The sequence below is a fragment of the Tyto alba genome, unplaced genomic scaffold, assembly GCF_018691265.1.
Source record: "Tyto alba isolate M040663 unplaced genomic scaffold, T.alba_DEE_v4.0 Super-Scaffold_29, whole genome shotgun sequence".
Taxonomy (NCBI): domain Eukaryota; kingdom Metazoa; phylum Chordata; class Aves; order Strigiformes; family Tytonidae; genus Tyto; species Tyto alba.
In genome coordinates this window covers 13,050,697-13,078,421 of record NW_024881303.1, presented here as the reverse complement: position 1 = coordinate 13,078,421, position 27,725 = coordinate 13,050,697, and the positions used below count along the sequence as shown (strand labels likewise).

The 27,725-nt window shown below is 38.1% G+C and overlaps 2 protein-coding genes across 6 annotated transcripts in view; one reads left to right on the top strand and one right to left on the bottom strand.

The window, feature by feature from the left end:
- Window positions 1-522: 522 nt before the first annotated feature.
- On the bottom strand, window positions 523-8,606 carry LOC104362005 (cyclin dependent kinase 2 interacting protein). Of its 4 annotated transcripts, XM_042799193.1 has the most exons (6): window positions 8,502-8,606; window positions 7,632-7,800; window positions 6,351-6,477; window positions 4,607-4,736; window positions 2,657-2,766; window positions 523-2,180 (listed from the first exon to the last, which is right to left on the bottom strand). In XM_042799193.1, exons 1-6 carry the CDS (start codon window positions 8,506-8,508, stop codon window positions 2,151-2,153), a joined length of 573 nt encoding a protein of 190 aa, XP_042655127.1. In that variant the 5' UTR covers window positions 8,509-8,606; the 3' UTR covers window positions 523-2,150. The 4 variants fall into 4 exon arrangements, with proteins under 4 accessions (XP_042655127.1, XP_042655126.1, XP_042655125.1 ...); XM_042799192.1 differs by having other exon boundaries at window positions 523-2,766; XM_042799191.1 differs by lacking the exons at window positions 523-2,180; window positions 2,657-2,766 and adding an exon at window positions 2,791-3,112.
- TECPR2 (tectonin beta-propeller repeat containing 2) overlaps window positions 8,584-27,725 on the top strand; it is a 44,764-nt gene continuing 25,622 nt past the window's right edge. Inside the window, exons 1-12 of one of the 2 annotated variants that reach the window (XM_032981666.2) lie at window positions 8,584-8,690; window positions 13,185-13,469; window positions 13,582-13,710; window positions 14,128-14,259; window positions 15,188-15,345; window positions 16,468-16,780; window positions 17,573-17,705; window positions 19,046-19,516; window positions 20,136-21,130; window positions 22,595-22,778; window positions 24,810-24,983; window positions 27,225-27,405. In XM_032981666.2, the coding sequence (XP_032837557.2) occupies window positions 13,236-13,469; window positions 13,582-13,710; window positions 14,128-14,259; window positions 15,188-15,345; window positions 16,468-16,780; window positions 17,573-17,705; window positions 19,046-19,516; window positions 20,136-21,130; window positions 22,595-22,778; window positions 24,810-24,983; window positions 27,225-27,405 (3,104 nt within the window). In that variant the 5' untranslated portion in view covers window positions 8,584-8,690; window positions 13,185-13,235. Of the gene's footprint in view, window positions 8,691-12,436; window positions 12,503-13,184; window positions 13,470-13,581; window positions 13,711-14,127; window positions 14,260-15,187; window positions 15,346-16,467; window positions 16,781-17,572; window positions 17,706-19,045; window positions 19,517-20,135; window positions 21,131-22,594; window positions 22,779-24,809; window positions 24,984-27,224; window positions 27,406-27,725 lie in introns of those variants that run through there. The other variant, XM_042799189.1, reaches the window with a different exon arrangement.

Genomic DNA, 27,725 nt, shown 5'->3' with positions numbered 1-27,725 from the left:
TGTCTAATGCAGTGTCTTTTCTTTCAAGAAGCTTGGCAGGTGAAAAAGAACAGCCTTAAATGACCAGCGTCTTTATTTTGTTGATGAGCTATTGTAGACTTTACTGAAGACTGGCTACATACCCTCCAAAATGTATGTCACCTCACTACTAGATAAATGAGGCTACTGAGCTAAGTGGACAGATCAGCTCAAAGGACCTGTAATATGTAGAACTGTTTTTAAGTATGAACAGTAATTTTTTTCTTTTTTTTTCATGATCTTGGCACTGAGGAAAAACTTTCACTAAATTTCAGTCTAAACAAGAGAGGATAATTTAGAGATGAAACAATGTTCTTTACTACATCTGGTTTGGGGTTTGGTGGCTTATTTTTCTGTTTTGTTTTTTTTTTTTTCTTGGTTGCCTAAACAGAAGATAAATTTGATTAGCTGAAACACTGCCTTTTATGTGTGGATGTGAAAGATGTCATCATATGTTAGTAAGCTCCTGTCTGGTGGCTGGGTTTATGGTGTAGTTTTTTTTTGTTTTGTTTTTTGTTTTTTTTTTTTTTAAGGAGGTGCTTACAGCCAGAAGATACAGGCCTACCTTATAAGTGAAGGTACCATACCAAGCAAGGTTCTGCTGGTCTTTCAAAGTGTTTGATTGCAGTGAGCAATTCTTTATTACACTCTTTTTATACTGATTGTCTCGTCACTACATCTGAGGGCTTCAACTGTAACAATCAACTGCTTAGAGCTATAATGACAAAACATCTCTGCAATGATTTTTGCAGCAATCTTCCTGTGTCCGAGAGCTGTCAGTGAGCAAGGGGGTCTGTGACTATGAGGACTCTTTTTGAAGAGCTTATTTCCTCTAAGAAACAAGAACAAATGATAATTTCCACCTGTGCAGAAAATGAAAATTTGCTTCAATTCTGCCTTCCCTATTGATTTGCACATGCTGGGAAATAAAACACACCTACTCTCATCTTAAAAAACCAATTCTGTAAGTGAACCAACCTCTTCTCCCTGGAAAATACTTTTCAAGTATGAAGGTGTTTCCAGAGTGACAAGGGTCTGGCCCTACTCAGATAAATTAAGGTGGCTGTCAAACTAGGTGGAACACTTGCACAGAACAATAATAAAACTCAACAAAGCTATTCATAACTGATTGTATTCTCCTTGAGCTACAGCAGAATTTCTTTTTAGATGCTAGAAATTTAGGGTAAGAATAGAACACTATTAAGCTGTCAGAAACAACCTCGTTGAACAGAGCAACATGTTGAGAAAACTTTTCCAATTCACATCTGTCCCATTATTGCAGGAAATTTACCTATTTCCCTTACCATGCTTGTGGGGTTTCAGCTTGGAACTAGTTATGTAAGCGGCCCTACCTTTCCTATCAGAAATCTGTTCCAGAATCTCTCACTGTTTTAATTAGATTTATCTAGTGTCAAACCCCATGCATTACGGTCATTTCATAGTAGTGTGCATTTTGTGTCAAATATTTGCTTCAAGGAGAATCATGGGTAAACATCCATTAGGGCACAACAAGGAGTCAACAGGACTTAGAAACTCTACATAAGCGTGTGAAATAAGAGATCTAAATCAACAGTTTATATAGGAGCAGGTCATACAGGCAATCAGTAAATGGGAAGGCTATAGATTATTAATTGTAATGAAGGAAGCAGAAGGCCTAAGGGATTTAACTAAAAATTTGTTGGCACGGCTGCATAGTTTTCACATCGTAATACACTCTGAAAAGTGGTAATTTGCAGTAGCAGCTAACGGTTATTAAGGGCTGGGTAGGTGTAGCAGCTTCACCACGCTACCCAGGTTTGACCTAACTGTGCACTACCATGATTATTACGCCTTTAGGAGTGAAAGCGAATTAGGGTATTGAATTCCACTTCAGCAGTTAGCTTTTGCATTAACTGTTTCTCCCAAACACACTCTTTACTGTATTTTCCAAGAAAGCAGCATGAAAAAGAAAAGCAAGAATTCAAGCCATCGATCCTTGTCATGTAAACTGCTAACCAAAAATACAGAGGGGGCACACCTTTAAACCAAAACCACTTGTCATCAGGCACAGTAATCCAAGGAAAAGCTCACTGACCCCTATGACAGGAAGCAAACAATATGGGATAAGGCCATGACGGAAGCAGGTCTCATTTTTATTCAACAGATGCTTTCATGAAACATCTCTAAAAGAAAAAAGTTACAATGAATTAAGAGACAAGACCTTTTCGTATGACGACTGTGGAGTGGTGAGTTGTGCTAAACCTTCCCAGCGTACATGCAGGCTTGGATCCCTTTTCAAGGCAGATGTACCTAACCACACTATAACCAAAACCAAACCAGAATTTACACTAGTGTGTGAGACAGCATTTCAGAACCACATACCAGACCGTGTGGATCCTTCTGGATCCACTCTTGGATCCTGCTTTTTGTGCTTTTGTGCTTTCCTTTCCCTTTCCCCATTTATAAAGCAAGTACAAAAGCACTATCCCTGTTAAGTCTTGCAAAAAACCCAACCGCAGAGCATCAAGAAGTGCTGAATTTCTATGGTGAAAGGGACAACATAGATATTTTAGACTGTCAAGACTTGGAAAGTAGTTACATTATTTGCTGTATGTGTCTATGTGCATTGAATCCCCTCAGACCACCAAATAGTGCTTACCTCTTTCTGATTACAGGGGACTTGGCCTCCTACCTGTAGCTTCTCTGCTGCACTTAAAATGGATAAAGCAATCAAAACCAGACTGTCCCATGAACAAAAAGGAGTATCAGCTGACACAAAATAAAAAATACAAATAGAGAAAAATATTTTTAATAAGTTTTACAAAAACTCAACTTACTTGGTCAGCCCTGCAATTTGCCATTTCAGTTTCATATAAGCATCATTAGAAGCAATCCATGTAACATTTGAAATTCTAGCACTGTCTGTGTCCTGTTTCCAGCAGCATGGCTTCAAGTAGTAGTTTGCTGCTGTTATCAATGTAAGGCTGGTATAACCACGATGATAAATAGACCATCATCAGATCCTGGTCATCAGAATGAGCAATTCCTTGTACAATTGTTTGCTTGAGTTGTAGTTCCTTCCGGTACATTTCAGAGAGCTTCAGAGAAACCTCATCTGAAATGGATTGAAAAACTAAGCACACTGACCAGAACATTTCAGCAATTCTCTAGAAGTTAAATTATACTTGTAATATGTGGAACATTAAAAAAACCCTACCTTGCATAAGCTATTGCTTGTATTTAGACATGTTGGTTTTTACAGCATTAATAATGTTTGTACACTAGAATATAAAATGCTGAACAATTCCAACAGCTTTTGGATATATTTTATACACTTGTGATTTTGACATGAATCCCCTTTCAATTCTAGAACAAGCAGTGGTCTTGATTCTCACCGTAACGTTAGCAATTATAGCTATCCTTTCAAATAACTGGAATTTGATGTTAAAATTTGGAAATGCTATCTTGAAATACAAGCTTCACCTTTTAGAGTCACTGTTAATTTTAGCTAATCTAAAGAATGTCCCCACATGCTGTCATGCACTTTAGCAGTGCCTGATCACCAGTAAGTGATATCAGTAGTAAAAAGTAACAGTAAAACAAAACAACAGGCCAAAACTGAAGCGTGTAATGTAAAAACTAATATTGTTACTAGTTATGTTAGTTATACTGGTGTGGGGGGTTAAAATATATTCATGCAATAATCTTTGATTGTTTGACTTCCTAGACAATAGTCACATCAATTATTTTTAAAGAGAGACTGATCTTGTGTTTCTAACTTAACCCCAACTATCACTACCTTGAGGAGGATTTAGTCTTTCATGGAGCAGAGAGCATCACTAAATGATTCAGTCATGACAAGTGTTTTGACAGCAGCTGTCTTTGTTGTTCTTACCCTTTTAAGCTGGCAGGAACTAATACATAAGATTCCCACTAACTTGTTGTAGTGAAGTAAGAAGCAGGGCTTCACAAAAGTATGACTTTTACTTCACAAAGGTGGCAGTTGGTTTGCACGCAACGAGGCTTCTCTTAAATTCAAACAGTTTTATAACTGTGGTAATGCCAGTTGGGAGGCAGTACCTTTTGCCATCAAGTGAATGCTAAAAGGACTGATACTAACAGTATCTGAACGTTTCTTTACTTGTCTTGACTAACATTGAGATCAGAAGTATTTTTCTTTGTCTGCCTGAGAATTGACTGAGGTATAACTTGTTCTTTGCATTCACAGATTTTAATTCAGTGTCAAGCAGCATGTCAAGTCAGTTAAGACAATTAACACCACCGAGTTGCAAACATGTCTCTCCCTACAAAGGATGTGGCTCTTGCAGCTTGGATACTGTAAGCTGCTGACAAGCTTAGTTTTATGCTGTAATTGTTGCATGTCAGACAATGCTTGGCAATTCATGCAAGCAGCCACCAGCAGTAACCCTAAGCCAAGTGGTGCATTCATGTGTTTATTGATTAGTCAATTATAAAGGAGACAGATACACACTCTCTCTCTCTCTCTCTAAGGCAACACATCCAGATAAAAGGGTTTATTTTTCAGTCCTACATTAGATTATATCAATGACACAATGCAATTAGCTACGATAATCAATATTTTACTTACAGAAGTATGGTGTGGGCCACGTATGAAAGAAGGGTGCTGTGCAATTCCCGGCGCCATGGTGGAATGCTTCCAAGTCACAGATTGCTTTAGTAGTCGAAGTAAGCCTTTCCATTTTCAGTTGTATTTTTCTCTGAAAATGATGAACATGTAATGTTAGGGACACATCTCAGGAACATTAGGCTACTATAATCTTAAACATTTTTTTAAAACATACAATTTGTGAAGACTATTTAGTCTTACCATTTCTAACTCACTTTTTTAAACTCCAGACAAGAATCAAAGCTGGAATTTATATAAAGATTTAATACTAAATACCTGAAAATTCTGAACACTACACATGTCTTTCTTCCTGACTCTGATTCTGCACAATTCTTTTGTTTCCTCCATGCAGAATATTAAAGCCCTTTCATCTTTTTACCTCTCTCTGGGTTTTTCCTATACAATTTAGTACTGGGCAAAAATACCAGACTGTCTATGAACAAGTGTGACACAAGCCCTAAAAACACATGCTTTCTTGCATTACCACATCAAGATGACTTAAACTTGATTTCAAAAGATCAGTGGCAGGTGAGAAAAGCAGCTCAAGCTCCTATTGACAACATACCTATGCTGATTTAACAGCTTGATTTGAAAAACAGGTCATTCCATCCACTTCCTTCACGTTCAGCTGACTTTGTGCATTACTGATGGGGACTAATGTTTACAAAGAAATGGAGCTTGCAGACAGTATCTTTAAGTCAAGAAGCTAAAATACAGATATTTCTATAAACTCATAAGCTGATACGAATGCATAAGGAATGAAAAATCAAATATGTCTGTAGTAGCTATGTTCAGTATTCAATCTAACACTGACTGCTTAGACTCCATAATAATTTAATTGTAATTAAATAATTGCACTAGGAGTAATAAAAAAATTGCATCAACACACTTGGTAGTCTGAATACAAAACTACCTAAGGGGAAAAAAAAAAAAAAAAGGAAGAAAACCCAATTTACTGTTACTTTTTCCCACAGAACAGAATTTTGAAGAAAATCCAGCTGTTTTCCTGCTTATTCTAAATAATAGACTGGTATCCTCTCTATATAAAAAAATAAATCTATTCCCTTTTTTATGGGCCTCCACTTTGGCAGAAGGCTGTATAAGTTACTTTTGATCAGAATTTTAAATTGCAGTATCAGTCAAAAATTATTCTTTTTTCTTCCTGTCAAACCGACAGGTGACATTAATTCCTAGCAGTGTATCCAGAAAAAAGGTGAATTACATAATTATCTTCGTCTACTCTCTAGAGAAGGAGTTCTGCACAGAAAATGCAGGTAGGCAGACTAACACTATAAATGCATTATGTCTGATCAAAGATAGCTGCAAGGATATGATGGCAGGTAAAGCACCGCTTTATGCTTTGTTGTTTGTTTCATTCTAAAAAGCGGGAATATTCAGGATGAGAAAACAAGACGGGTGCAGTTTTAGAATGCATTTTTTTGTACGACTTGTTTTCAGAAGATCACTTTATAAAGGGAGGAGTAGAATTATAAGCAGAAGGCAGATGTAAAATCAACTTTCAAATTTACCAGTCAAGCAAAGAAATTGTGCACACTAGATTTATAATCATTTAGGTCTGAAGTCACCAAACTATGACTAAAAATCCCAATTTTCTGCTTACAACAAATACTTGAGGAAATTTCCTTATGTCATACTTGAACACACTTGGAATTGATTCATACTAAGATTGAAAAATGAGCATTACCATATGCTTTAAGGTCTCAAGTAATTCTGCACAGCAATTGTCCAGTTCTTCATTGTATTTTGGAACTGGCTTTTCAGATTCTATAGCACCGTTGTCACATGCTATCTCCAGTTTGTTGTCTTGAAATCTAGAATAGAAACATAAGGCAGAGTAAAAACTGCATATAGGTTTACTCAAGCTGTGCAGATTTAAAATCAATGTGGTCTGATACAAAATCTCTCTCGCAGGCTCTTCATGAGAGTTCCTACATAAAAACAGTAAGAGACATAGCTAGCCAGGTGAGCAACTGGGGCTGGTACCATAATCTGCAAAGGAACGTAAAAGTACTTTACCTTAGAGCATGTCCTTGAGAAAACAGTTGCAGGTGTTAAGATAACACCTTTTCCCACTTTACCTTGCCCCTGTATTGGAGGTTATTCGCTCATAATGGACGAGGTATGCCCAGGCTTCAGCTGCTCCAGCTGACAATCTGGTGCCTCATCACAGACTCACCTTCATGCACGATTTAAGCTGCACCATTTAACTGTGAAACCAGAGCAGCTAATGCACACACACCTGTCCTGTCTTGGCTGACTTTTCCACAGAAGCTGTAAACTTAAGTCAGGGGAAAGGGAGTTGCTAGAGAGCAAAAGCAACATCTGACACCGTTACAGAAAAATATTCCTGAGTTTGTACATGTCAGAGTCCTGTCAGACAAGCCCTGTTCAGCTGCCAGGACTCTGCAGAACTTTCTTCTCAAAACCCTGTTAGTTATAGGTTTTTCTTTACAGCATGAAGATAACGGCTCTGTCAAAGTCGTTTTTGTTAATCATGACTGCTATAACATTTTTGTCTATAAAAAACACTGATTCTTTCTTAAAATCTGCTGAAATTTGACATTAGTTAAATTTGGTAATACTGGCCTCAGCGTAAATATGCAAGAGTAAGGGAACTCAAATGGGCTATCTGATCTATAGGATTAGATTTTACCATTGTACATTATGTAAGTATTTTAAATATCTGCTATGCTTTATGATGTATAGTAAACATTTTCCATTTCTTGTAAATACAATTATTCTATGGGATTATTTTAATCTCTGAGGCATTTATTATTTGAATGTAAATAGTTTATGTAACCAGAAAGTGCAACTGCTGAGTTTAAGAGCTAGCTTATCCACTCTGACATGTTCTTTCCCCCATCTCTCATTCCCCCAAAATGAACTTTCTAGTGAAGAAACCAGATTAATTTCTTAATAAGAGCAACCTTTATGCTGTCTTTACTTGTGTTATTAGCATACTTACTGCTCACTGATCTTCATGTTGATTATTTTGTTTGCTGTAGTAAATCCATCATCATTCAGTCTTTCCCATTTCATCATTAAATTATGCCAGTCTGCTGCATTATCTTTAATTTTTCTTGCACTGACAGGTAAAACAGGTCTTCTTGGAGTACCATCAGCAGGACTTTTTGCTATATGAGAAAATAAAGAAATTAAGCCATTTAAAGCATACAGAAATGAATCAGTATGGGGTCTGGCAGTTGTTTTGTGTGAATCATTTCCTTACTTTTCTACTGAATATTGATTCAAGTAAAATAGAATTTACATCAGCTCCCTTCAACCATGAAATCTAATTCCTCATCGATCAGCTTGATTACTGTTTACAACAAAATCATGTTATTAAAAAAAAACGCAAACGTGTCCTGAGGTGTGACGTCGTCACCCGGACAGCAGCGGCTTTGCAGCACTGAGCAACCTAGGAGCCTTCGGTCGATACACCACAGCCAAATGCTAACGCCGCGTATGACGCCAAAAAAAAAAAAAAAAAAAAAAAAAAAAAATCACGGCAACGACGACTGTATCCACGCGGCGTTCGCGCCACAAAACCCCTGAACGAACTCAGGTCCCCAGGCGAGCCCGAAGCGCCGGGAGAGAGCCGGCTGCTGCCGAGGGCCGCGGCGGCTTTCCCGCAGCGCCCGCGCCTCACGATGCGCCGCCCCAGGCCCTGCCGCGGGAGGGGAGGCGGCTGCAAGCCCGGCCCGAAGCTCAGATGCAAAACAGGCGCCTTATTCAGTTACTTGGGAAGCGCCAGCGGCACAACCCGGCCGCGGGCAGCCCCCCGCCCGGGGCTGAGGGGAACTGCCCCCCCGCCCGCCCTTCCTCCCTCACTCACCCGCCATGGCGGCCGCCACGGAAGTGCGCTCACGTCCGGCCCCGCCCAGGCCCGGCCCCGCCGAGCGGCGCAGGCAGCCGGGGCCGCCGCCGCTTCGGGGCCTCGAGGGTGCGGGTGGGGTGGGACGTTCCGCTCTTCCCCTCCGCTCCCCGCTGGCAGCCAGCGTTGCCCCGCGCTCTTGGGGAGGAGGTGAGTGGAGCCGCGTCTCTGCGGAGGTGGGCGGGAGCCGCCTGAGGGTCTCGCTCCGGCTCTGGCGTCCCTCCCTGGGCGCCGCCGGCGGGGCCTGGCGCCGCCTGTGGCGGCTGGGCTGAGGCGGGGAGCGGGCCGGCTCTCCCGCCCGGCGGCTGGAGCTGGCCGCGGGACACCGCGGGCGGGAGGGCGCGCTGGGGCGCTGGGGGCGGGGGCGAGGCGGCCGTTACGCGCCCGCGGAGCGGCTGAAGGGGCTTCGCCGTCGTCGTGTTTCCCCTCTCGGCCCGGCGGGAGCTCTGGGTCTGGGTGGTAAATCCGGCATAAGCTGAAGTAAAGCTGAGGAAAGCGAGGCGCGTTGCTGGCCCGTGGCTGTATTCTTCCTCCCTTGTCAGGAGATGCATTCCCTCAAGCGCTAAAAGGCGGCATAGGAGGGAGGGATGGTTTGGAACATCTGTCAGAATACAGAAATACCTCTAGGGAAGGTTTCCTAGAGAAACTGGATGTCCCAGGGCCATCACAGTGAGTAAAGCCTGCTTTGTGCTGCTCGCCTTGGCGTACCTGCACGTGCGGTGACCCTAGGTGCTCTTTTCTCCATCCTCTCCATCTGTCACCTAGGATTGTTATTTTTAATAAAAAAACCCCCGCTCTTCTGAGACAGAAATGCAACATATCATGACTCGTGTAGAGCAACAGGCGTTGTTAATCAGGAAGTCACGGCCTGTGTGCTGGCTGGTGCTCTGCCTGCAAACGGGATGCAGGAAAGCAGAGCTCCTTGTTTCAGTGGGCTGTGAATTTGTGGTCTTCTCTCTGCTTGGCAGCGGTTTGCTGTGAAAAGCTCCGGAGATGTGGCAGTGGAGAAGCCTGCTCCTTAGGCTAAAAATATGAGAAGTATTAGGGAAAAAAAAAAAAAAAAAAAAGAAAACAAAACGCTCTTCTTTTTAGTTGGCAGAATCTAGTTTAGATCAGAGACTGTTGTGTTTAGCTGTGGTCGTATATGAGTTTCTCCATACTCTGAAAAGCTTAAAGAACAAAAAACCTCAGAGTTGTCCCTCTTGTACAGACAGGGCACTTTGTCTCAGAGAAATGCAGTAACAGCTTTAGCCTTCTGCAGTCAGTCTGTGGTGTACGCTGGCACTGAACCTTTAACCACTGCATCTGTTTAGCCGTGGGATTATCTCTTACTTTAGTTACCTCTGTTAAACAGCCTTACTCCTGTTTCTGAGATCAGAGAAAACTTTAAAAAGTTTGCTTTTCAAAACATGGCCTTGAATGCAGTATTTAAAAACTTGTTGTGAACTTTGTGAGTTGAGAAGGAAGACCCTCTGGTGATTGTTTTCAATGTGCAACATAAGGTATTTTTCTCTACTTTATCTCTGCTGCAGGGTAGCTGCTTAGCACAAGCTGATTTACCCTATATAGCTGTTATATACTAGAGAGTAACTGTGGCTGTCACAGTGAACATGTGCATCCAATTCCCAAATCTGTCTGAGAAAATAAATTATATCCACTGTTTGCCTTTCGTTAACGAAGTAGGAGAACAGGTAATAGATAGTCTTAAAGCTGTTAATAAAGAGACTACTTGTGATACCCAACTGTGATTAGGGAGATGTTGAAGACTAGGCCCAAAAGCAGAGAATTGTGGTGTTTGTGCAGAGTTTTTTCATATATATAGGCCACATTGCAGTTCTCTAGTCCTTTATACATTTGTTTCGTGTAGATAAAATGACTCAATTAGTTGCATTTTTAATAAAGTGATGATTTGAGCTTTCAGTTATGTTTTCATTCAAATAGTGCAAGTGTTTTGTTAGACTGTAAACCACTCGAAACTAATTTGTCCATGTTGGCAAGAAATTATAGTTTATTAATATATATTTTAATTGTGCAGGGTGAATGGGTTATAGAGAGCAAAACTTAATTTCATTTTTTTCCAACTTTGCCATCAGATTGAAATAAGATTGTATTTAAATTTTATGAAGAGTGAGAACCCTAACTTGACAGCATTTTTTTTTTTTTTTTAGTTAGTATATGACAAGAAATAATTCCTGTCATTGTTTTCTAGGTGGGGGGGAAAGAACCCTGTAAAACTTTCCCTTTTTTTTTAATCTTATTAAATTATATGTAAATTTACAAAACGTGCATCAAGTTGCAGATAGGGTTGTTGCAGAGGAAAGAGTAATAGTCTTTTTCTGGATAACCCAGATTTTCATAATTCCATAGTTTGTAATGAATTACTATGTTTTTAACAGTTTAGTTGAGCTGGAAGGATAAGTGATGGAAACTGAGGGAATGAATTTTGAGGACTTGTGAGGTCCTTTGGCAACTGGGGAGTGTGAGGTGGTTCCAGTGGTAGAAATTGAGTGGTAGAGTGGTAAAAATTGAAATTAGACAGAGGAAGATTTGTACATGTGAGATGCAGGACAGTGACTGGATTTTATTTTATTAGAAAAAGTAAAGGCGGGAAGGAAAAAAAAAAAAGATCAGCAGCTAGTAAAATGACTAAACTGACAAAGTAGCATGTTTAGTACAGCAAACAAGAGCCTTTAGCAGTGGGTTCTCTCTTCTAGTTGACTGTAGATAGAAGGTAGGAAATGCTGAAGGAAAGGGCAGGAGACCGAAAATATAGAATAGAAAATAGATGGTATGTAAAAGAGTGGTGATGCACTGAGGCTATCTGTTAATTTAGTAAACAACTCTGAAAGGAACTCTTCATTCAGCAGTAATTTGGACACTCATGAAAATCAGCTCATGAAAAAAGGTGTCATGACAGGTAGTAAATACTGAAGAAGAGTGGAATTAATTTCTAAGGTCTAGCAAGCGGTAAAATTTATCACAATTAAGAACATCTAATAACTGCTGCTAACTTACTTACTGGTAGTTTTTGTAACACAGTTAAAGAATGGGTCCAGTAACTAATCTTTATTCCTGCGGTTTTGTCTAACATGGGCTTGAATGGGTAATGTCATGCAAGTAATCCCTTTGTATTTAGTGGAATTGTATGTTGACAGCAAGTGTTGCAGGGCTCAAAGCCAGTGTGCTGAATCCTCCCTCAGAATAACTGAAATAGTTTGAAAATTGAGACATCAGAGCTTTTTCACAATATTGGAGATATTAAGCTAGAGTAGCTTTTTAGTTGATATGTACTGTAAACAAGGTGTGAAGCTGCATAACAAATACCATTTTCCATCCTTAGAGAAATAAAAACTAGACACAATAGGACATATCTCACAAATTGCAGGAGGAATGCTTTACAGAATAATTTTGAGCATTTAAAAGTGTTTCTAACCTCAATAGGCATATTTTGGTTTTAATTTCTCTAAGGAAATGATAACTCTGCTGAAACTTAAGAAAATCTTCAATGTCACAGGCTTAAACAACTGTCTTGGAAAACTGCAAGTATTTTTGGAAGATTCTAAATCACTTTGTTATTTGGACTTGCTCATGGCAAAATAAAATACAAGAAGTGAAGATTTCTTTCCTTTTCCATGTTCCAAAGTTATCAGTGAGGAGAATAGTTGCTGCTGCAAAATGTTCTTGTCAAGGCTGTCACCCCATGATGAGAAAAAGTACTGGGGTTTAATTAGCTTTTAAAAATATTTTTATATATGTTGTGGTTGTATCAGCTTTTTCTGAAGATCCCAGTACGTTGTTACTATGATGAGCTGTGACTACATTTTTTTCTTGAAGAAAGCAAACAGTATCTTTGTTTCTGTTATTCTTAGAAAGATACCAGAATGATTTCTGAAGTATATTGATAATGTTGATCATCAGCATGAAATTATTTGCTTAACCATAAAGGGAAACACAGGCATATGGTACTTATTCTGTTTGCTCCTTATCTTTCTAAATTCAATTGCTACATGGATATCTTCCTGTGTCTGTCAAACTGGGATTTTTTTCATTTTTTCATTGCCCCTTTCTTCACAGACTGTTCTTATTTATTGGTTGCTATTTGATTATATAGCAGATGTAGCTCTGAGTAGTTTCTCAACCATGTTTTTCTTGGGGTGTGGGTCACTAAGGAGTTGAGCATAAATAATAGTTTGACACTTTGATCTTACAGCAATAACACAGTGAATATCCCATGCTCTCTGCACTGGGAGGATTGAGGGTAGAGTTTGAAGATAGATGAAGAAATATATCCCATGGATTGTTCAGTGGCACAGACCTTATGGTTCTTTCACTAGCCAGATGAGAAGAAACACTGCATTTGAACTCAACTTTCATGAGCTCACAGCTGCAAGAAAAAATGGTTATCCCATATTTAGTGGTTACTGTACATTCTTAGATATTGGCTGAACCTAAGAAATAAGCCTGTTCTTAAGAAAAAGGCTCTTCTAAGAGTAACTTATGTTCACTGAAAGAGTTTAACTTGCTTTTTCTTTGTGTAACAAAACCTGAGAATTTCTGCATACATACTTGCTAAGCGTGTCTTTCTGTTTACCATTTACTCTTTCCAAAGAAGTTAATTACATATCTTTTGCTTTTGTCTTTCAGATTTCCTTATGTGGTCAAGTAGATGTGTTTATTTCAGCCTTAAAATTGCTGATGCCAGTGCTTGCTATGGCATCTGTGGCTTCTACGGTTGTATTTAAGGAGTTTTGTCCCTTATATTATCTTCTCAATGCTATTCCTACAAAGGTCCAAAAAGGCTTTCGCTCTGTTGTTGTATACCTCACAGCACTTGATACCAATGGAGACTACATTGCTGTGGGGAGCAGTATTGGAATGCTTTATCTCTACTGCAGACATTTAAACCAGATGAAAAAATATAATTTTGAGGTAAATACTAACTTTTACTTGTCTCTTTAATGAAGCTGAGCTGCTCAGAATTGAGCTGCTGTTTGTCTCTCTTTTTAACTTTGTGAGTTTTATGTATGGTTTGTTTCAACAGGGGAAGTGTGAATCTATTACTTTTGTAAAGCTGTTGAGTTGTTTTGATGATCTAGTTGCTGTTGGTACAGCCTCAGGTCGGGTTGCAGTTTTTCAGCTTGTGTCTTCATTACCTGGAAGAAACAAACAGGTAAATCTTTGTGTTTGGCTAAACATCTTGAGGTCTAGTATGGCGAATCCTAGAAGAGTGTTATTGTGATTCTTTTTAACATTGAAAACCAGAGAATTTTGCCTGATGAAATATCTGTAAATACGTTTCTTAGGCTTCACACTTAGGCTTCTTAGCTTATAAAAACAATAATCTTAAAGCATGCTTTTCATTACAAAAGATGTGTTTAATCAAAAATGCTTTTGAGAAATTCTTCATTTGTAATAATATTTGAGCTATTGGTGGTGGGTTTTTTGATTGTTTAGTTTTTTTGTGCTAAATAAAAATTAGAATGATCTACGTTTTTGTACTTGATCTCAGATTTGTCAGTCACTGAATTGGCTTTGTGTGTCCATTTTTCTCTTCTCCTCCCTGTAATGCTTTGATGTTGTTTTACAGCTTCGTAGATTTGACGTTGCTGGTATCCACAAAAGTAGCATTACAGCTTTAGCTTGGAGTCCCAATGGGATGAAATTGTTCTCTGGAGATGACAAAGGAAAGATTGTCTACTCTGCCCTAGACCTAGACCAGGTGAGCATTTATTATAGACACTTTTGTGTTTTAGTATTTAGCAGTTAGTTGCTTAGTATCGTGTATTTAGTTGGACTGCTTTGTTGGTATGTGTACTCTTGGCCAAGCGTGCACGCACCCAGATAGACAACTATTGGGTTGTCTTCACAACTGCCTTACTTTTTAAAAAAAAAAAAAAATCTTAAAAAAAAAAAAAAGTGGTGATCCTTCTCATTTTATCACATTTCTTTTTGAAATAACTATCATATCTTCCCGCAGCTTTCAGCCAGTACTTTCTCTTTTGTTTGGAAAGGGTACTTTTGAATGATGTGACATTGCTGATTCACTATACTGATGTAGTACTTTTGTCAGAATTGTTCAACACCTCAGTCTAGAGTGTAGAATGAAAGTAATATTTGGGTTCTGCTGGGTAACCAGCATGTTACCAGTAAATGGATTTTTTCTAATGTCTTGTTAAATACAGGCCTGGGACATCGGCAAAGTAAGTAGTAACTTGAATTTCTGTATGGGGAAAAAAGTTTGAACAATCACTATCCTGATTTACCTATGACTGTCCCTCATTTGATTTGACAAAAAGGTTCTACATCTCCAAATGTAATGATTGTCCCAGCACTGCATGAGTGGAGAAGGAGGAAGAAAATGTGTCCTAGAGTTTCTGTTGATTTCAAGTAAAATGCATTAGCTAATATTCCAAGAGAAATTGAATTTCATAGTGTGCCACTGTGGCACACACAATCTAGCTCCCTTCTTGTCTGCATAAAGGAACTCCACATTCAGTAAGTGAACTTCATGGAACTTAGTGGTTCAGAAGCTTTTGTTTGTTTATCTGTTTTCTCTTTCTTGGGCTTATTAATTTCTTTAAAGTGTTAGTTATTATCCTATATTTTTAGAAAGGTTGACTCTTGTTAACTGTATGTATCTTTAAAAGGGTATTTGCAACTCCAGCCTTGTATTGGAAGAGCCATCTTCAATTGTCCAGTTGGATTACAACCAGAAAGTGTTGCTTGTCTCTACTTTACAACGGACTCTACTTTTTTACACAGAAGAGAAATCTGTCAAGCAAGTTGGAACACAGCCCAGAAAAAAGTAACCCTCATAAAAATCTTGTTGCAGGCACATCCATTAATTCTAGCTTTTCATAGTGGATTACCAAAAGAGTGGTCTAAGCAGTGAAATTAATACAACACAGCAGTCCTCTCATAAAAAGTTAGTTACAGTAGCTATGTGTGCTCAAACATGAAATGACAATTCTACTTACTTAGAAAGTATGTGGTTGCAAATATGTCACAATCATATTTTCAGGGCACTATTATGCAAATATATTTAAGATGTTTTCTCACTGTTTAAACAGAAATCACTGCCAAACTTCCTCTGCAGTCCCTCTTGGTTTACTGTGACTTGGTGTGAGCAAGCACTGTAATCAGGGCCATCTAATGGGTCATATAATATTCAATGCAAAAAGCAAGTTGGCATCCCATTTTTTCTTAGACATTTAAGTGAATTAAAAGGGAAAATGTGTAGCAAGCACTTAAAGTTGGCTTGATGGCTAGGAAGTTCTTGTAGGACTTTCTGGCATCTTCTGTTGTCTGATCTTTCTTGGATATGAAGGAAGAGGGAACCCAGTCTTAGAATAGGATGACTGACTGTATCTTGGAAGTAGAGGAAACTGACTCTTGAAAGAAGGTTTATAATGGATCTTTCAGGGATCTGAATAGTAAGAGGAATACCAAGGACCATCTTAAGTACGAGGGGTTTTCTTGGGTGATAGAAATGGTATTTTTATGCATGAGATATGAAGATTTTAACAGTTGAGGTCTGTTCCGTGCTTTCTTTAGGTAGAGGTTGTCAGTTTCTTAGCATTAGTTTGTAGTGTTTTGCTTGTTTTTTATTAATTGTGGGAGAAGAATGACTGCATAGTAGGATCTTTCCGAGATGGACAAAGAGTACCATTAACGCTAGGAAGCTTATTAAGAGTCATGTAACTTCCCTAACAGATGTAGTGTCTGACATCTAAAGCTGAGGGAAAACTGTTATTTGGAAGCACTGTTCTCGTCTTACTGTAGCCAAATTTGTACTTCAGACATTTGACTGAATACTTAAAGACTTTTATTTTTGATAATTTGCAGTTGTACATTTGTGCCATCAGTTTTAAAAAATGTTTGAGTTGAGTATATAGCTTTTAAAATAAAGTCATCTTCTGAATTTTAGCAGTGGCAAATTTGGAGCATGTTTTATACCTGGCCTATGTAAACAGAGTGACCTGACACTATTTGCTGCCAGACCTGGGCTTCGTCTCTGGAAGTCTGATGTTCATGGAACTGTTCAGGCCACATTCATATTGAAAGATGTATTTGCTGGAGGAATAAAAACTTTTGAACTGTATCCTCGTTTGGAACCACCTGACAGAGGAAGTTACAGCTCCTCAGAGAAACACCTTGGGCTTGTTTCGTGTTTTTTCCGAGAAGGATGGGTGCTGACCTGGAATGAATACAGCATCTACTTACTAGACACTGTGAACCAGGTAGATGAATCTAGTGGGTGCATATTTTGTTTCTTACTTGTCTTTGTTCATGCTATGCCATGAGACTCTCTTTGGGTTTATCCACTACACTTCTATGATTTAAATCCATATTTAAACCTAACAAAGAAGACTTTGTTCTCTCCCTCTTCAAATTGTCATTGCAACGATATACTCAAACTAGCTTGATTTATTATATATATTAAATATATTTAAAGCTTTCAGTCCCAGTGTTAATATCATAGTCAATTCTGATACTTAGCAAAGCATATAAAAATCTAAAATCTATGCAAAAAAGTTTTAGGCCTGTAAAATGTGCCTGGAACTATTGATTCTTTCCCTTCTACTACTGTCAGTGTCTGAAAAAACCCCAAGTATTAAATTTTATTTGATACAGAGTGAGCTGTTTAATTATTTTGTCTTCTTACAAGTGCATATGAAAGTGAATACCGTTTAGACAGAAAGATGCTAGCTTGTATTAAACCTGGTACTGTGGCTCTTTTCTGCCACCAAATTGTATATTAAGTTGTTATATTGTTGCTGTTAGTTTGGACAGAGGAAATTAACAGATCTATGGAATTAAAATTAGTATAAAAATTAACTACTTCATGACTAAAGGCTGCTTTCCTGTTTATTTTTTTTCTATTTTCTTTCTTTCTGATAGAAAAAAATCTTTATTCTGTAACTATATATATGTTGATTAAATTCCAGTGAATACTTCTATTAAGAGCACAATCTTGTCCAAACTGTGTTAATCTGATGCCAATTATTTCTTTCTGTGTTGACTCTTTGTAGGCTTTGATTGGTGGCTTGGAAGGATATGGTGATATTGTGTCTGTGTCCTGTACCAACAGTGAAGTTTTTCTCTTAAAAGGAGATAGAGACATAATAAGAATTTCAAGTAGACCTGAAGGACTGTCATCAATAGGTTTGTACAGTTTAACAAACTATAGTATGTACCTCATGGAACATGGTGCCTATTGTACTTTTTTAATATTAAAAGAAAAGAAAACAAAACAACCCAAACCAAAACAAACCCCACACAAACTTTCAGGTTATTGCAAAAACCTACCAGGTTCTGTGGAATTACTTTTCTGTTCCTACAGTTTATATTTAGAGATCTGATTTATCTGCTCGTCTGAGCTTCTGTTTTTGCTACAATGAGAACGGGGGTACTAAGAAATTAATTATGGTTCCCTTTTTTTGAGTGTGGAACAGCATTATTCTAGCCAGGCATCTTTACTCTGTGCATTTGAGACCTTTTTCTAAACCATGATGCTGAAGTAATCTGGATTCCTGATCATGGTTATCTCTTTACTGATCAGTCTCAATTGTGTGGGTTGGAGATACCTGAATATGTTGATTCTGTGCCACCTGTCACCACCCACGTACCACAGGAAATCTCAACCTTACCAGCAATGAAAAAGAACTGCCAAAACCACCGAAGAACACTCACTAAAATTTCAAGAAGCATTTGAGTGTTTATTTTCTTACTTGTTGCCATCTGAGTTCAGTATCTATGTTACCAGAACACTCTGAAAGGGATTAATAATACTTTCTTAATGATGGTGCTGGCTGATTTCTCAACCATAAATATTGTAAACACCATTATCCAGCATATTACACTCAGAGGGACTACTTACGCATTTAAAATACTCCATCTTAGCTTTGTATTAGCAAAATGCTAGTAAATATGATATGAATTCTCACTGAATGCTAGAGAACTTATCATTGCATATTAGCGGTAGCTTCAGTCATTTAAGCAGTTCTTTACTCACAGACTTCTAGGGGATGTTTATTACTTTAATCTTAACTTCTAAGTATAGTTTGAAAGAAGCCTTCTTGAAGTATATTTTCTTCTAATTACCACAGTGGTTTGTCTGGTAAATTTTCCTTGATTTTGTCAAGATACTGAATGTTTGAATGAAAAATTTGAAGACACAGGGTGGCACTTCAGTGTGTGATACAGTTGGATCTTCCAAGCTAAAGACCTGTACCATTCTTCATGCATGAACATAAATTCAGAATTTTGCTAATAGAAGTTTGATACAGGCTTTGGGGGATTGATGTTACTAAAATTTTTTCATATGGATTTACTTACATGAGGTTTACATTGTGTGTGTGCATATATGTATTTGAAATGTTGTGAACTTAGAGGGAATATTTTTTCCATTGCATAAAGCTTCTTTTCTTTCAATACTCTCCAAGAACAATGCTCCTACTCACTTGACACACTAGTATTTATACCTCTGTTTCTCTTTTGGTCAGTTTCAGATGTGAATTCAAAAGTGCCGAATCCTTTAACAGATACCAGTCCTAAATTGCTGACTCCAGTATCAGTAGTTGCACCTGTATCATCTAGCCCTTCAGTGGAAACAGACAAAAAAATGGTTACTTCCCCTTCAGTTATTAGTGATAAAAATGACTCATACTCTTTAGCAAAAGATGATCTGGAAAATCCAACACTACCAGAGAAAAGTTTTGATAGAGTGGGAGATTTGAACAATGAAACAAGAAAAAGAGGATGCTCTGTAGTAAGCGAGTCAAGAAGCAGGAGCAGTTCAGTAAATTCTGTGGACAGTGGCTCTAGCTTCATGATGTGTGCAGACCAACTTCTGGAAACCCAGAGAGAAGGTCAGCTTTCTTCACAACGTTTCAGCACAATCAGCTCTGAAGATTTTGATCAAGAACTCATTGTAAAGCCAATTAAAGTGAAAAAGAAAAAAAAGAAGAAACAAGGTAGGTCTAGCAGAACTTCCCCTGCCACTGCTCATTATTAGAACATGTCACTTTTGGTGTTTCCCATGAGAGTGTGTGTGTTTGGCATGCTTTGTTTACATTGTATTGTCATGCTCTTCTGATATTTGAGTGGTTGGTTGTTTATGTTTTATGATGAAAGCCTGTTTTGAAAGTGATAAATTGATTAAGTCTTTTTCGATCTATTTGTTTTATTCTTTTGTTTAGCTTTATCTGAACATGCTTAAGGTTCTAATGCATGGGTTAATGGTAATGTACAGTGGACTCTGCTTCCAGTTTTGCGTTGGAATTGTGTAATTTCTATTCATCCTGTTCAGAATGTTTGACAGTGTCTTTTTTAGCTATGCTTTTTAAAAATAGTGTGAGTACTTGATTATTTTAATGGTTTACTATATTAATGTTACAACTTCAAAATATCTTGCTATTAAGACTTTTTGGCTTTATATGTATTATTTAGTGTTGAAGTTGAAAAAAATCAGTATGACAAAATTTAGATTTAACTCTGTTCTTCCCCCAGTGATAAGAATATTTAAATTTTTGTTTTACATTGAAATTTAATAGATTTTATTTTGCCCCCTTTGCTTTTGTTTTGTGAGAACAGAAAGTGGGACCAGGAAAAATCACAGCTCTCTGGAAAGTACACCAATTTATGAACGTCAGCTTTCTGGTGATAGTCCACATTCACTGAATGCAGACTCCTTTTCCATGACTTCCAGCCTAATGAGTGGCAGCGTTGATCATCTGAGTACTGGATCACCAGATCAGGAAAGCGTGTTCAGTGTGGAGTCCCATACAATCTTGCAAGAAGATAATGGTTCAGAAACTTTCAGTGTCCTCCAGTCTCCTGAGTCTGCGACTGTACTAATTAATGAAGAAAATGGAGATATGGTTGATTTACAGAAACTTCCAAACAGTGACAGTGGCATGGGTACTTCATCTATTATAGATACTTTGACGTCTGTCTCTCCTCTCATCCTCACAGAAGACTTGACAAGCACTGTTGCTGGTGAATGTAATGGTGGTGTGGTTTCTGTAGGCAATGAATGCTGTCTTGAAAAGCCGAGCCAAGAGGAGGAACAGGATTTTCCTACATTGTGTAAAATAGATGAAAATTTAGATAAAATGAAGCTACAGGATGCTGAAAAATCTTTGGAAGAGCCAGACCTTACAGACCAAATGTTTTTGGAATGTGGCAGTGTACTTGGTGTTCAGACATCACTGACACCAAAGGAAAATGATGAAACTGGTAGAGAAGACCAACAGCAACTCTCTCTAATACACAGTGCTCTGTCAGATCCTTCTGTGCTCCACTTTGACATTTCTAACGATGTTTACTCAGATAACACTTCCATTTCTGGATGGAATTTTGAAAGTGCAATCAAAGCTAAATCTAGTACTAGCACTGCTGAATGGGTAACAGACACTCATGAAAGTAAGACTGAGAAATCTGCCTCAAGTGATGAAGAGGATATTTATGGACATGGATTACCGTATTCATCCTCGGAGACTAGCATGCCTGAAGTTGGTGCTGGGCCTGGTTCCCAGGATGCAGCCAAGATAAGCCTAGATGAAGTGGTGCTGTTAAAATCTGACCAGGTATATGGTTTCAATTTGGTTAAAATACAGAATTGCAACATTTCAAAAGAAACATTCATGTAGGTACTCTCCTTTAGGAAAGCAATTTTTTTCTTAGTTGATTCAAGTGAACAAGTAAAGCATAAAGCCAAACAGCAGTATGTGTTGTAACTTACGAAATGTGATGTGTCTGACTTCAGAATGGTTGATGGGTGCTTACAATGTAAAGAAGCTGCACTGGCTGTATTATTCCCAGCTCAACAAAAATGCTGTCATAAAGCCATCCATTAAAGAGTGAACAGTAAAACCAAGTCATGCTCAAAGACTGCTCCTTGTTTGGGTCTCCAGTAGCCCAAATTCTGCATGAGGCTGTTCCCAGCTTCAAATGACTTCATGGGGTTTAATGCTGATTATCTCACATGACTGGCCCTTGCTTAAGGATCATTTTACCTGTAAATACTTAGAATAAGGATTAGTCTTTCACTGTGCCCTAGACAGCAGTTAGTACTATTTAAAATGTTGACATTTTCTCATTTTTTTCTGTTACCTCTCTTTCCTTCATTGTTATTTTGTAGATGAACATTGCCAGAAATAGTAATTCTCATACAGACTGTAGAAAAGGAGGTACTAAGATTAATTGTAAAATCTGCAAAATTGCCGAAATCACTGGGAGTTTTAGCAGAAGTCTTAAGAAGGAAATACAGTTCTTCTAGGTTGGGGGTTTTGCTTATTTTTAGATCTATAGCAGCCTTGTATTGAGATCAACCAAATACTTGTTGATAAAGGTTGAGTTGTAAGTTGATGGTGTCCTATCTAGTAACAACTGCAGCCCAAAATGTAGAAGACTTTAGTTTCAGGGTACGATATTCTTATACTCTGGAATGTTTAGAAAAGCTCCACAGATGCTTGCGTTATAGGTCATGTATGCAGTGCTTAAGTTTACTTCATGCAAGCTATCAAAATTTAAGAGAGTAGTCTGTAAACCAAAACCAACCATACATACTTTCTGTATGGCTACCATACTGAGAATATCAGAGTTGAGTATTTAACTGACTCTGCACTCCAGCTATCTTGTTCCCTTTGCTCATCACTTCACAAACAATAAATGATTGCCTGGATTACAATCAGACTACATTTTTTTTGTATTTCTTTTTGCATCTGCCATTTCCTTTAAGTATGTGTTCTGTAATTAGTAAGAGATGATTTTCCACTCTTTGGAGGTAGATGACAGTTCTGGTTTTGGTTTTGTTTTCTTTTCTAAAACTTTTATTCTAGCAGTCTTATCTTGCAGTACATACTATCTTAGAGAACACTGACAGATGTAGGTTTATTTTACACAAGGCAAATTTATTCACTGGTTAAGGTGCTTAAGAGCCTTAAGTTTAGCTTTTTTAAAATTAACACGTGGGAGCTGCTGTGCTTATATAGCCATTTTCTTGTGCAGCTTGAAGATGCCTGATGCTGTTCTGACTCTCCAGTTCTTAGTTTGCAGAGAGCTGGATGGGGTACTCTGGCCCCGGTTATGGCATCCTGAGCCTGGCTGTCTCTGAGAAGTACATCTGGTGCCTGGACTACCGAGGCGGCCTGTACTGCAGCGCCCTGCCCGCGGCGGGGCTGCGGTGGCAGAAGTTCGAAGACAGTGTGCAGCAGGTAGCAGTTTCCCCCTCAGGTTGGTTGGCTTCTGCTTTGCAGGCACCTCGTGAATATGAAACTTGGGCATTTTCTTTACTTCCTTATTTTTTTTTTTTAATAACAGCTTTTACTTCATTAGGTGAAACTTGTAATTTTTCGGAGATGACAGATACAGTTCAGTGTATATGTAATTTCCAGGTAGGCAGTTTATTGTTTGGTGGTTTTTGTTTGTTTGTTTGTGTGGGTTGGTTTTTTTTTTTTTTTTTTGGTAATTCTAGAAACTTGGTTATTTGGGACTTGTTTCATGTATAAGTAGCTTGGGTTTTTTGTTTTGTTTTTCTCTTTAAAAAAGTCATATTGGGTGATATGACTTCATCTTCACTACCTCTGCATACCATGTTCTAGTTTAAGTGGCTACTTTTCTAACAGGTTCACATTACATTTTGGGAAGTTTTCAACATGCATCTAACTGATTAAAGTGGACGTTCAGAAATAGCAGTTCAGTGGCAGGCAGAGATGAATGAAGAGGTCCTTGTCTATACAAAACTTTGGATTTTGAGACATACTGCTTATGATTCTCAAATTTAAAATTATTTTTGTTGTAAACGTAGAATCAGTTTGTGTATGGGTTTGTTTATTGCTTTGAATTTTTTTTTTCAACACTAAAGAAAAAAACTTTAATTTTTGGTGCATTTTCATATGAGGTTTTGTTCTGGATAGTTGAGAATGCAGATTATGTTGGATTAAAATTAAACAGACTTTGGTTATAAACTTGCGTCACTTTTGGCCTTCCAGATTGTTTCAGGACTGGTGTGAAAATACACATTTCTCACATATTTTCTTTACTTAGTCTCCTGCCTTGCCACTGCTTTTCTTCCTGTCCTCTCTAAAAGCACATGTCAACCTCCCTTCTCTCTGTAGGGAAAGATTTGCTGTCTGTTTTAAGAAGAAGGATATTCTATTTGATCTGTAGCTGATCTTTGTTATGGACAGAAAATTTAGGAGTGGCTGTACTAGATCAGATCATAGGTTCATCCAGCTCAGTATCTTGCTGTAACAGTCGTCAAAAGCAGATGCCTGCAGAAAAGTAAAAGGAATGGGCTAGCATCTGTGACATTTGCCTTAGGTAGTTTAGAGTGCAATTGTTGGTGGCTTAGAGATTTCCTGGACAAAATGTTGTTTCTCTGCCTTTATTTAACCCTCAATTCCAGGAACTCACCCAATCTTTCACTGAATCCATACAAATTTCTAGCATCCACAGTTTCCCGTGGATGTAGTAACACAAGAGCATGCTAACCACAAACATCAAAATGGAATCAAATGCTACTTGTGGGATGATTCAAAGGAAGTTAATATGGTGGTGTACTGCTCTAGTACGACCCAGCATGGATGCCAATCAGCAGTTAAGTTTGGAATTCCATTTGGTTTTCTTTTTCTGAGTTATCCTTGCTAATTCAAGTGAGGGGAAAAAAGTGCTCAAGATGGATTTGTACAGTTGCATTTCGGGATTCTGTCTGCTTGTGACGTGCTATGTAACAAGCAGATAATAGTACTGCCTGCTGGGGTGTGAGACAGCACACTTGTTCAGGTGTTTGTCACTCATGGCTGGTCCACAAAAGTTGCGATTTACCTTATTAATACTACTGGTATTTGTAAAAAGTGAACTAATACAATTAACTCCTTTTCCTTTATGTACTGAGGATGTACCAAACTATTACAGAAATAAGCCATGAACTTCAGCCTCTTAATAGTAGGTTTATTTGGCCCTGATGTAGAACTTGTTTTGTTAGTTTTCAGTGTGTAAGGAGAAGTGACATACACTTGAACATTTAAAAATCACACATACTCTAATGGTAAACACATTTAATCAATTCTTAGAGAAGTTGGCCACTGATCTGGTCTTGCTTTTTAAAAACAAATTATAAGCGTATTTAAATCTTGCATTTATGTTTAATGCTGCTGGTTTGATTTTTTTCCTCACATTAGTTTAGGTGTAGGTAAGACAAGTCAGCTGTCTGTTACAGTAATTGCTGAGTGATACTATGTTCTCTCTTAACTCCTCATACAGGGGCTCTTCTCTGGAAGATTGAACAGAAGACTAACAAAGCATTTGCTTGCGGAAAAGTAACTATAAAAGGAAAACGCCACTGGTATGAGGCTTTGCCCCAGGCTGTGTTTGTAGCTTTAAGTGATGACACTGCCTGGATTATCAGAACAAATGGAGATCTCTATCTGCAAACAGGTACCTGAATTAACTGCAGGCTCTTTGAATTTTTGTGGGCTAAGATAATTAGAGTTCAAGTCTGTGGAATGATCACAGTTTGTTTTAAACTTTTATCTACAGCCAGGACATAAGAAAACCTTTTTATCTTGAGAAATGGTTGGAAACAGTTGTGAGATTCTGTGTAATTAGGAAGCTGGAAAAGCCAGCTCACGGACACTTATTTTTTGCGCCTTGTGGAGTACATAGAGTATAGAGAATTTATGACATGGGAAGGATATGGAATAGATGCAGATAAATGGAAAAGGATTGCAGAAAATACTGAAGTAATATCCTTACCTTGGAAATGGTATGGTGCACTGAAAGAGCTGAACCTTAAGTGGGTTTTCTTTTCTTGCTTTAAGGATTTTATCAAAGTTTTAAGAAAGGCAATGAGATAGTGTGTGGCTGCTCAGAAGAAATTCAGGTACAGGGAGGGGCAGAGTTAGAGGAAAGTAGAAGCTGTTTATTTTGAAAAGCACAGACCTTTTGGAGGTGAGATTTACCACTTGTTAATGAAAGGAAGATAATCTGAGACAGAAGATCATAAAGTGCTTTGTAAGTACAGATAAGTGGTCTGTATTTTATGTGATAGAGCAAAGCCAGTGGAGGAATGGAACGGGCTGCAAAGCAGCAGTCTTTATAGCTGCCTTCTCACTGGATGCGAATGAGGCAAGAATCAGAAAAAATGATAGTGCAGTGGCAACTTTGAAATCATGGCCTTAGTTTTTTCTGCTTCAGTGAATAGAAGAGCATGAATTTGGAAGGTGTTATGCAGAGAATATTCAGGCTAAACAGAAGGAACTAGGATGAAGGATGGAACTCCAATTTTAGAATTAAGGGAGAAGAGTGTCGAGGACTCTTGGGCATGTGGGCTTTGCACAGAGCTGTGCAATAGGAAAAATTACAAATAACATGAAGGAATTACTGGAGAGGTAAAAGTAGGATTGGGTAAGGGGGAAACAAGACAGACTGGAGCAGGACAGAGTGGTTATCAAAATTCTTATTTATCTTCCATTTAATTCATTTAATTAGTCTCCTAATTTCTCTTGTAGATTTACTTGCTGTAGCACAATATAGAAATTCTTCATGATGACGAAAACTGTATAAATATAGAGTATTGTTCCAAAGATACTCTATTTTTAAATTATTTTCTTTTAATTAAGTGTAGTAGTTGCAGAGAAATAAAGTGGCCTGCCTCAGGTGATATTACATATTGCCAACAAGCATGGATAGTGGTGATAGTGAACTTCTGATGCCAATCACACAGGGCTCTGTGGAGGTTTGAATCAGTATTTTTCTTCCCAGTGAGAAATTGGTTTGATTACATTAGCTTACATTCTGCTGTTCTTAGGCTTCTAAATTTGTTTTTGATGCCAAAAATAGATTCTTAGTATATTTCTCTTGTAAGGCAACCAGTGATAGTTGTTTCTCTAGATTCTTTTCATTCCCTCCACTGTCCTGTCTAATTTCTGTAACAAAAGCATGTGCTCAGAGGTTTGGAAATGAGCATTCTTGTTATTTTAGAACATCACACAGATGAGTCTGTTCATACATGCTTTGGCAGCATGAGAAAGAAGATTAAGCAAAAGCTACTTCTCTTGAGGTGTTTCACGTGCAGCTGTGTAAATCAAGTTTCAGTATAGTTGTGAAGAAGACGTGCTCATCTAGAATATATGTATAAATGTGTGCAAAGTACCTGTAAATCTACCACAATCTCTCTCCTTCTTTCAGTACTACACACTGTGACATGTTCTTTTTGTGATTGCTCTGCTGCCACTATTCAGATCAGGTTGCTTCTCTCCCTGGCATGTTTTGGGCAAAAGTTCTTCCATTACTGCCTTTTTCTTTGATGGTCTGCCAAGTCTAATATGGGTTTTATAAATGGAGGTTCCTGTTACTGACACTAGAGGGAGAAGAGGAACAGAAATGATGGAACAGGACTGGGGCGCTTTGCAGGATGTTGAAGGATAGCTATACAGGGTTTTATTTCTTAAAATATAAATTCAGTTGTATCAGAGGAAATAATTAATAGTTTATGGAAAGAACAGTCAATCAAAAAAATAGTGATCAAATGAAAAGTTTTAGCATGTCAGGGATATTCCTCTCCTCTTTTTTTTTTTTTTTTTTTTTTTTTTTTCCGGTTGGGTAGCTTTGTTTCTTTCCTTTTTAGTTGCAAAAAGCTAAAGATTGTAAAGCAATCCTCCTTTTTTTGATTCCCAGGCCTGAGTGTGGATCGCCCTTGTGCCCGAGCAGTAAAGGTTGACTGCCCTTATCCACTGTCGCAGGTTACATCCAGAAACAATGTTGTGTGGGCATTGAGTGAGCAGCGGGCCCTGCTATACCGGGAGGGAGTACGCAGCTTTTGTCCTGAAGGAGAACAATGGAAGAGTGATATTGTCAGGTAATGACACTGTGGTGGGACAGTGTTATAACTAGAAAGACACAAATAATTGTTTTCAGTGCTGGAACTTAGTGATGTTTCAAAAAGTGTTACCTAAACTTTTGTGTATACATATATATGTGTGTGTGTGTCCTTTAGTCTTTGTCCAGACATATTCAGAATAAGTGGTGTTTTTGTCTGATGAATGACTGCTATGTAATGAAAGAAGTTGTTGTAAACAGAAGTGGTAACACAGAACGAGTTTAAGAAAGTGAGAAGTTTTTAAAAGATCTTTATAATGTCTGTCAATATTACTTTTCTGATAAAATACTGTTTCTTTA